General features: G+C 31.3%; 1 protein-coding gene across 2 annotated transcripts; it reads left to right on the forward strand.

Annotated features, from left to right (window-relative positions):
* Window positions 1–1,309: 1,309 nt before the first annotated feature.
* LOC21387103 (GDSL esterase/lipase 1) lies at window positions 1,310–4,882 on the forward strand. 2 transcript variants are annotated; one of them, XM_010102952.2, is made up of 5 exons: window positions 1,310–1,630; window positions 1,750–1,868; window positions 2,737–2,970; window positions 3,750–4,005; window positions 4,548–4,882. In XM_010102952.2, exons 1-5 carry the CDS (start codon window positions 1,357–1,359, stop codon window positions 4,808–4,810), a joined length of 1,146 nt encoding a protein of 381 aa, XP_010101254.1. In that variant the 5' UTR covers window positions 1,310–1,356; the 3' UTR covers window positions 4,811–4,882. The 2 variants fall into 2 exon arrangements, with proteins under 2 accessions (XP_010101254.1, XP_024024538.1); XM_024168770.1 differs by having other exon boundaries at window positions 1,762–1,868.
* The last annotated feature ends 5,817 nt before the right edge of the window (window positions 4,883–10,699 follow it).

The following is a 10,699-nucleotide window of genomic DNA, read 5'->3' on the forward strand; positions in this document are numbered from 1 at the left end:
GATCTATAGTAAATATGATATTAGGTTTAGAGTACCTCATAGAGTACAGAAAACGCAACAATAAGACGAAAACCCACATTCATTCTTGAATGTTTTCGGGTTGAAGAAGAAGAAGAAGAAGACAACTCAAACAGAAGCTGTGAGTAAATCTTCGTCAACAAGTGGCAGTGGCAGTGGCGGCGGCAGCTTCAACGAGCTTATGGCGTACCTCAGTGAAGGCTTAGTAGTCCACAGTACGGCAGAATCGTTTGACTTAGTTCAATGGTGGAGGGCACGGACACTAACTTGGCCAATCCTAACTCGATTGGTAATTTATATATTTTTGATCCCAGTCTCCACTGTTTCATCCGAACAAGCCTTCAGTACGACAGGAAGAATACTGAGGAACGCCGGAATGCATTGCAAAGAGATATTGTTGAGCCTTGGTTTACATTAAGGATTGGGATCGGGCCGATCAACGTCTACAAGATACAATTTCGCCAGCAAGCCAATAATGGATTGATGAATTTAATCGATTAACATTTAATTTTAAAGACGATCCTTCAGCTTCAAATTAAATTGTATATTTTTAATTTGTAAATATTTATTTACTTTGACATTGTATTTGTAATTCTATAACTTTGTAAGTTTGTAAAATTTATAATTTGTCACAAAATGATTGTACTCTTTTTTCCTTGCCAAGTTTTTATCCCAATTGGGTTTTTCTTAGTAAGGTTTTTAACAAGACAATCATAAATTACGAATTTAATACATCAATAATATACATAATTAATTTATTCAATTGTGTTAATAATGTCTATTGAATGTTGATTTTGATTTTTACATAATTTTAACACAAACTAACTTAATAATTATAAAAACTAAAAAATATTTAAAAAAACATTCGGGCAAATCGGGCGGGCTCGGGCGGCCTATTACAAGCCCGCGGCCCGTTCAAGGCAAAATTCGGGCTCGGGCGGGCGGCCTAAATTTTTCGGGTGGGTCGGGTTCGGACTCGAGTAAAAACTCAATTTTTTCGGGCGGTCGTGGGTGGCCCGTCTAAAGTTCTAGCACTACATGCATATAGATATAAACTAGCACCATACTGCATCACAAGAACAAACTAAATTATTGTACGAGGTTATTTTTCTTGAAAACGTGTTTTTTGTGATCAAATAACAAGTTGACCTCGGACGGGCCGCTAAATTTATTTCAATTCTTTTATTACAACTCAGAGGTGGGTCACTACCGATAAGAACTGGACACGCTACTGCTGCTCTATTTATATAAATATACATGCACAGCATATAGATATAGACTAGCACAGTATTGCATCCACACAATAAGATAAGAGAGCTCAGCAAGGAAACACTAACGATGAGAGCCAGAATGTTCTCGTGGGCTGTTTTTGCAGCCCTTTTGCTTAATATTGTACTACTGATCAACACCGCAAGTGGCTGCCGGGACAACTTGCTTCCGCCAAAACACTCGGCCTTGTTCGTCTTCGGCGATTCGCTATTCGATTCCGGCAACAACAATTACTTCGATACTCTCCTTAGATTCAAAGCTAACTTCTCTCCGTACGGAAAAACCTTTTTTGGTTATCCCACAGGGAGGGCTACCGATGGCCGAATAATCCCTGATTTCATTAGTAAGCTTATAAGTTATATTATATGATCTGTTACAAATACTTGTATATACGTACATGTATAATCTATTAACAAAAAAAAAATGATTGTTACTATGTCTTTTTTTTTCTGTTAATTTTAGGTGAGTATGCAGGATTGCCACTGATTCCACCATATTTACAACCTGGTCAAAAGTGGGAGTATGGCGTAAACTTTGCGTCTATTGGGGGCGGTGTTCTAGATGACACTCATCCAGGTTACGTAAGTAACCATCCTACTAACAATTTCCATTTCGTGTAAACTACTCAAATATCAAATATGGACCGTGACTGATATATATATATATATATATATATATCCGAGGGAGAAAGAGGAAAATATGCTAAGATTTGAGATGAATTAAAATTAATAGGTCAATAGTTTACATGAGTTAATAAATAGGCCAAATTACTGTTTTCGTTCATAATTTGTCTAGTTATGAACCATAACTTGACAAGTTATTGTCTATAAATCACGGTTTTTGTCCATAACTTGTCTGGCTATGAACCATAACTTGGCAAATTTGTCCATAACTTATCTGGTTATGAACCATAACTTGAGAAGTTATGGCCTATTAATTTCTATAATTAAAAGTTGGCTTATATACTTCCTGAAGCTTTTCATATTGACATATTTTCTACTATTTTCCTATATCCCATAATATAGGTGTAAATAGAAATAAATCCGTGTCTCATATCATTTAAAAGTGAATATATATTCATAACTATATAGTATTTAGTCTTCCAATAATAGATTGACCTTTAAAATAGTGACAGAAGGCTAATACTTAGGCCCCATTCATTTCACTAATTCGAGTTTAAAATTTAAATTTTATTACAGTAAAAAATTCTTAAAAACAGTTACATCTAACTTTTCTAAAAATAAAATATTTGCCCCCGCCGGGCCTTAACTGCTTCTGTGAGTGCTTTTAAGATAAACCTCATGTCCTTATAAATTCAATTATTATAAATATCTTCATATATATATATATATATCGTTTATGATCTCAAGTATATATGTTCAAGAAATTACAAACCAATTGTACATGTAATCTTCATTTTTCTACTGTTGATTTGCTGATGATCTGCAGGTTATAAACCTCAGAGACCAGTTGAGAAATTTCATGAACGTTGAGCAGCATTTGAGGGAAAAGCTAGGTGATGAAGAAGCCAAGGCACTGTTGTCCTCGGCTGTTTACTTATTTAACATTGGAAGCAACGATTATTTTGCTCCCTTCCAAGAAAACTCAAGGTTCTTCCGGTCACAACACGTTCAAAAAGAATACATCGGCAGGCTCATTGGCAATTTGACAAACGCTATCCAAGTAATAGCATATATTATCTTAATTTCATTAATTTTCTACAAGATATGATATACTGACGGTAATAAAGCTAGAAATTGTTTTCCGCGGAGCACCAAAAAAAAAAGAATTGTTTAGATTAATTAGGTTATAATATATATGCAATATAATTGTACTAATAATATTTTATAACCAACTAACGGGAGGGTGCATACAAAATAATAATAATATTCAGTGGTGGAGCCACTTGAAGGGAAGTGGGCACCATCCTCACCCAGTTTTTGTGTTTTTTAAAATAACTTTTAAAATTTAGTAATCTTTACGGTAGAATAAGCTATTTTACTTTATCAGTATGAATTATTATTTTTAAGTGTTGAGGATTAATTTTTTAACGGTTAGATCTGTGCATGTCCATATTAAGAGTTTACAGCGTGCGACACACAATTGCTCACAATTACTCATACTACAAATCAAACTGTTGAAAAATTAATTCAATAGTTAAAACACATTTCCTTATCGGCGGAATAAAATAGCCTCTTTCACCACAAAATGCACTTTTAAGCTTTTGTAATTTTCTAGTTTTACCTTATGAAAATACGGTCTTTACATATACGCCTCCATTGAACTTCATATTTTCTTTTTTTTATTTTTATTTATATGCTTCAAGAAAAATATTTAATATATCCCCTGCCAAAGAAGAACCATACTGATAATAATTATAGAGAAAGGAGGTAATCTTTATTCTATTTGAAAGTATATATGTTTTACAATCACTTATATATAGGTACTACTTGTGAGCACAGGAAATATACAACAAAGGAGGAAGAAAATTTGCGTTTCTAGGCTTGTCGCCAATAGGCTGTCTTCCTTGGGTTAGGGCATTTGATCCGCCGAGAACAAATGGCTGCGCGCAAGAACTCGTGGAAATTGCGAAGCAACACAACATTGCACTGTCTCAACTTCTCCAAAAGCTAGAGAACCATCTCAAAGATTTCAAACACTCAACTCACGACTTCTTCACTTCTTTTAGTGACAGATCTAACAACCCACGAAAATACGGTAATTGAAAAAAGAAACATGATAAGGTGTTATTTTTCTACTAGCAATCATATTCATCTCGAAAAAAGCTAAATAGGTGAGCCCTATGTCCTTGTAGAGCCCAAGTGGGGCCCTTTGTGAGTGCGGAGCCGCAGCTCCGCGGAGCTGTATAGCTATGCTCATTCATCTCACTTAGACAAACGCTAGTATTCACATGAGATTAGTTTCACTACGTGGATAGGTGGAAGTTTAACAGAGTAAGGACTCGTTTAGTTTACTAATTTGAGTTTTTAATTCGAGTTTAGATGTGATTTTATATGAGAACTTTTTACTATAGTAAGAAAGTTAGATGTTACTATTTTTGAAAACTTTTTACTGTAGTAAAACTCGAACTCTAAATTCAAATCGGTGAAATGAACAGAGCCTAAGACTCATCGTTACTTGAGTAATGGGGATTCATCCTCACGGGAGGAATCCCATTTTCTGTTTTCTATATTATTATCTTTTGATTTTGACAACTTAAATATATGGTTGAATTTGTACATCTCACTGTTTATATGAAGGTTTCACGGCCGGGAAAATGGCATGTTGTGGTTCTGGTATCTACAGAGGCCTTCCAACTTGTGGAAAAGTCATGAATGGCTATGATTTATGTGAGAATCCACGTGAATTTCTCTTCTTTGACTCTGGTCACGCCACTGAGAAAGCCAACGAGCAATTTGCAAAGTTGCTTTGGAGTGGAGACTCGGATGTTACGTGGCCTTACAATCTTAAATCATTATTTGAAATTGATAATAAATGTAGATCTAATGTTAGCACCGAATAGTAGTGTCATCAATGCTATTAATTGCAAAAAATATTGTTTCATGCGCATGTAACTGAAAAAAAAAAAAAAAAGACTTGGAATGTGATCTATTATTTTAGAAAAAAAATACATGATATATAATTCTATTATTTATATCATTTTAAATCATGAGATATTGTTGTGATTTTTTATTTTTTCTAATTAATTCAATAACAATAGTTTATTTTTTAATATAGTAACATAAATATTTTTTTTTAACAGGTATTTTCATTTTTTTTCCTTAATTTTTCACGTGCTGATGTCCTTTTCTCCAAAAGCAAACTATCTTCCAAAAATCAAGTGAGAGTTCAAAGTGCCAGTGGATGAAATTATGACCACGTCAGTGTGACAGCTAAGAGAAAACGTTTTCTATATTACGGTATTCGTACAAATCCATTTTGAAGAAAAAAAAGACCAAAAAAATGAAATTATTTGTAGTTTTTATTTTTTATTGTTAAATTTATAACAAAAATTATTTATTTTATATTATTTTTTAATTTAATAAAATTTTAAATTGATTTAACAATTAAAAATTGACATTATCCATAAACAGGTCTACAAAAAATCTCTATAAAATAAATAGGAGTAAATAAATACTACAAACCAATGACGTTTCACACAGCTGGCTAGAATATTCTGCATGCTTTTCTTTTTCAGCAAAATGCCCATGCATAACTAATTAATTAGGACTATCTCTGGTGCACGTTAAGTTTTTTATCTATTAAATTTATATAAAATTACGTAAAAATTAAAAAATATATAAACCTAACATTTAAAAAATTTAACATAATCGGTAGGTGTACTAAATCGTTGAGAATCTCAACAGCTACTGCTGCTCTATTTATATATAAATACATGCACATGTATATAGATATAGACTAGCACCATACTGCATCCAGGAGAGAGAGAGAGAGAGCACATGTATATAGATATGACTACCACCATACTGCATCCAGGAGAGAGAGAGAGGACATGTATATAGATATAGACTACCACCATACTGCATCCAGGAGAGAGAGAGCACATGTATATAGATATAGACTACCACCATACTGCATCCAGGAGAGAGAGAGCACATGTATATAGATATAGACTACCACCATACTGCATCCAGGAGAGAGAGAGAGGACATGTATATAGATATAGACTACCACCATACTGCATCCAGGAGAGAGAGAGAGTTTTTATTTTTATTTTTTTACTGTTAAATTTATAATAAAAACTATTTATTTTATATAATTTTTAATTTAATCTGATTTTATTTTAATCTAATAATTAAAAATTGACGTTACCAACAAACAGGCCTACAAAAAAATCTCTATAAAATAAATAGGAGTAAATAAATACTACAAAACCAATGATGTTTCACACGGTTGGGCAGAATATTCTGCATGTTTTTCTTTTTCTTAAAGTCTTATTACTTTATCAGCAAAATGCCCATGCATAATTAATTAATAATGATTTTTTTGGTACGTCAACGTATCTATATAAGTTAAGTTTTTTGTCTGTTAGATCTGTATAAAATCATATAAAAGTCAGAAAGTATGCAAATCTAACGGTTAAAAAAACTTCATCTATTAGCATGTCAGACGTACTAAAAAATCTCCCTAATTATTTAACTTTGATTATTTCTTTTGAGAAACTTGACGGGGTCAAGTATTTTTTATTGTTAGATTTAATTTTTAACAGTGAAATTTGTACATCTCTGTATTAAAAATTTACAGCACGTTATACAGAACTGTTCTTGTTACGGATCCGACCGTCAAAAAATTAATTTAACGATAAAAGTAATTGTTTCACCAGTGGGTCACAATTTTGAGATGCACTATAAAGGAAGCCCTTTTTTCATGGAATTGATCTTAGTGGTTTTTTGTGGAAAATTGATTTTTAATGGTCAGACCTGAGAATGTCGAAATTCACCAAACGGTCTTGCAATATTTTATTTTATTTTTAATTAAAGGTTTCATTTATACATTGGATTCTTTAATAGATTTATTCAAGGGTTCATTTTTTTCATGAGTTCAAGTTAAGAATTTGAATTGAAAAATATAATTATATGGGAGAAAATATTATAATAAAAAATTAAATTTAAATTTTGTGAGAAAAGTATTGTAACCAAAATTTTAAATTATAATTTGAATTGTGAAAGAACAGGGCTTTAATATTTTTCATTGATGCTATTTTTTTTTTAACTTCAAAGTTAGTATTTGAATTCTTCATCTTCTTATAAGTCTAGATATGTTGTCTCTAGTTATCATGTCCTTTAAATTAATAATATGATCACATGAACGGGAATTAAAAACTAAAAATACTTAAGTAATTTATAAAGTGTCTAAATTAAATTAGAAGAATAGCCTATAACACAAGAAAATAGAACAGCGCATCTTAATTGCTTATGATGAAATTAGGTATGTAATAAGCGACATAAAGTATGCCTGTGACAATGAATTTATTTCATGGATATATTTAATTTAAAATTAATATAAATTATATATATGTGTATGTATATATATATATATATATATATGACGAAATCCAACCGGCAACTTTCTCCGAATGGCACTCCACCCGAACTGTTGTGCCGATCAAGCGGGGGCAGGCAACGGAGATATCTTTAAGACAATGAATCCCCTTTTTATTTTCAGAAATAAGGAATAAATCGCCACTAGTACTGCTTCTTTAAATTTTAGGATGGATTTCAATTTATTTTTTAAAATTTTAAAAACTCTCTTTACCTCTTAAATTTTAAATTAATTTCATTTAAACTCTTTTGTAAATTTTTTTTTGTTAAAATTAAATCAGAATAATAAAAAGTGTGGTCATATGGTTTTATCTATTTACTTTTAACATATATTCAAACAAACAAAAAAAGCATATGACTACACTATTCTCTCTTTTTTATATGTTTTTAATATATATTCCAACATAAAAAAATTAAGTGAGAAAAATTTAAAATTTAAAAAGAATTAGAATTTTTAAAATTTAAAAGACAAAATAAAAATGATCTAAAATTCAACAACATCATCAGTGATAATAATCATAAACCTTATTTAAAAGGAAAAAGAAGAAAATTAAAAATAAAAAATCTTAACGGCCACCCCTATTCATCGTGGTGGTTACCTGACGCATGTCAATCACACTCTAGTATTAACTAATTAGTATATGGCTACATCTTTTTCATTAGTCCTTATAATTTTTTCATTCTCAAGAAGATATTTTCGCAACAATTGTACTCTTGAAACAAAGTATAACACAAATACAACATGTGCCCGGGAAATTTATTGAAAGCTTCATGTATAACTTAGTGGTGGGTAGTGACAGAGCCAGCTTTCAACTTCAATAAAGCAGTAACAGTATAATTTCTTTGGTAAAAAAAATAAATAGCATGAAAAATATACAGAAAAAATTATAATACAATATTTAACATGAATTTAAAATGTGAAGACATAAATGTATCAAAAAATGCAAAGACATAAATGTAATACAGTTTAAAATATAGGTCTCGTTTATTTCACCGATTCAAATTTTTAATTTCAGTTTTCTTACAGTTAAAAACTCTCATAAAAAGTCACATTTAACTTTTTTGCTGCAGTTAAAAGCTCTCATATAAAGTCACATCTTAACTCGAATTGAAAACTCAAATCGGTAAACTGAACGAGACCATAGAGTATACTTTTTGTAACCTCAAAATGCGGGGTATAAATATGAAAAAAAAAAAACCATAGAAAGCTTCTATATATATATATATATATATAAATCATAAAGCATTTTACAATAGCTCATAAGTGAAAAGAGTAAAGTTGTTTATTAAAAAATAGAAACAAAATAAAAGAAGTAAAGTTTAGAGGGGCATAAATGAAACTATTATGTCTCCGTTGGGGCAAAATTAAAAAAAAAAGTTAAAATTTCTAAATGATTGATTTTAATTTTGTAAAAACCAGTGGGGGCAGGCCCTTCAAAGCTCCGCCACTGGGTGGGTAACCTACTTTACATGTATTCACATCAGTGTTTGAGCCTTGAGGATTAAGGAGAAGATTATTATTATCACAAAGTAAACGCTAACAATGAGTACTCCCATGTTCTCGTGGGGGTGTTTTTGCAATATTTCTGCTTATAATGAACAGTGCAAGTGGCTGCGCCGACAATAACTTGATGCTGCCAAAACACCCGCCATTGTTCGTTTTTGGGGGCTCCCTATTCGATGCTGGAAACAGCCATTACTTCAATACTGTCCTTAGATTGAGAGCCGACTATTCACCATATGGAGAAACCTTTCTGGGTTACCCCCCCTGGCCGAGCTACCAATGGCCGTACATGTTATGAGTTATGGAGCCAAATCACGCTGGAAGACAAGAAAAAGGGTTTAAAAAGAAAAGGCAGTTGAAAAAGCCGCGGTCATAGTTGTTGTCTTGTTGAGCAACGCGGCAGGAATAAAAAATCTAGACTCTAAATATAAAAAATAGAAAACAAAAAAGCCAACCTGCCCACCGAAACCCTTTTCTAGCCCGCCCCAGCCCACTGATAAAGTTGGATAGTTTTAAGTTGGGATTTTTCTCATCTCCAACGGTCCAACCTACCCGTCAAAACCTGCACGATTTATTGATATTTTTGATTGAAGAATTAAGAATCATAATTTAAAATTATTTTTGATTTATGTCTATTTTTTATGAGAAAAAAATACTGTAATGAGCCATAAATTATGATTCGAACCATGACACGAATCTTTAAACCGAACGAGCTCTATTCTTTTATTGTACTTTTACGCCTACTAACTATTACGAGCTCGTTCATTTCACTGATTTGAGTTTAAAATTTAAATTTTATTTTAATAAAAAATTTTAAAAATAATCACATTTAAATTTTTTACTATAATAAAAAGTTTTCATATAAAATTATATTTTAACTCAAATTAAAAATTCATATCAGTGAACTAAACGGGCTCTATAGAAATTCAAATTATTTACAAATTTGATCTTGTTTATCACCTTTTTATTAATTCCCTTGTCGTTATGTTTACATTTATTTTCTCCACACTCTATCGATTAGCCGCCTTCCCTTTGTTTTATAATTTGCTTGCAGTTATTTAATTTTTTTTCTTTATCTTTTCTCCATTCATGGTGTCGTTTCGTTGTTTAAACTTCAACAAGGTTGTCGTTTTCTAAAAAAATTTGTTGTTGTTTGTTACTTTGATTTCGCTTTTACTTTATCATCGTTGAATTTTTATCGTTTGTCTTTGTCCCTTCTTCTTTATTTTGTTTTCGTCTTTATTGCCTTTTATACTTTATGAGTCGTTTTAATCTAATTCCCCTTTCATTCTAGTGCCGCCTTTCTTTTTTTCTTATTTCTCATCCTTTGGAACCGTAGTGCTGTTTTCTTTGCTGTCGTTTTCATTTGTCACTGTTTCGTTTATTGTCGTCTTTGTTATTTTTTTCAATTTTGTCACGGTTAAAATGTCGTTTCTCACTTGGTGTCGTTTTACCTTGTTGCTTCATGCATTATTGTCGTTTATTATGTAGACGCCGTTTTTAGAATTAATTGGTGTGGTTATTTTCCAAAATCAAGTATTTCCCAAAAGTTTAAAACCCATAAAAAAATAAAAAAATAAAAACTGTATTTGAAAAAACTTTTATCTCGGCAAACAAGAAAAATAGAAAATAATGGAAGCAATTACAACTTAGTCTTTGACGTAATATTATCAAAATTAAATCTAGCTAATAACATGTACAAGTGACAATATGAAACTTTTCTTTCTTTCATTTTCTGAAAAAAAAAAAAAAAAAAAAAAAAAAACATTAAAAAAATTATTATTTTCTCTTCACAGGTACCTGTTTCTCTTGCTGGGATATGAAACCCCAACTCCATTTTTCCCTT

Source organism: Morus notabilis, unplaced genomic scaffold (assembly GCF_000414095.1).
Source record: "Morus notabilis unplaced genomic scaffold, ASM41409v2 Scaffold2149, whole genome shotgun sequence".
In the NCBI taxonomy this organism is placed as follows: domain Eukaryota; kingdom Viridiplantae; phylum Streptophyta; class Magnoliopsida; order Rosales; family Moraceae; genus Morus; species Morus notabilis.

Coding starts and splice junctions, on each gene's coding strand:
- LOC21387103 (XM_010102952.2), top strand. CDS start 1,357: ATGAGAGCCAGAATGTTCTCGTGGGCTGTTTTTGCAGCCCTTTTGCTT. Junction 1,869..2,736: donor ATGACACTCATCCAGGTTAC/GTAAGTAACCAT, acceptor GATGATCTGCAG/GTTATAAACCTCAGAGACCA. Junction 4,006..4,547: donor TAACAACCCACGAAAATACG/GTAATTGAAAAA, acceptor GTTTATATGAAG/GTTTCACGGCCGGGAAAATG.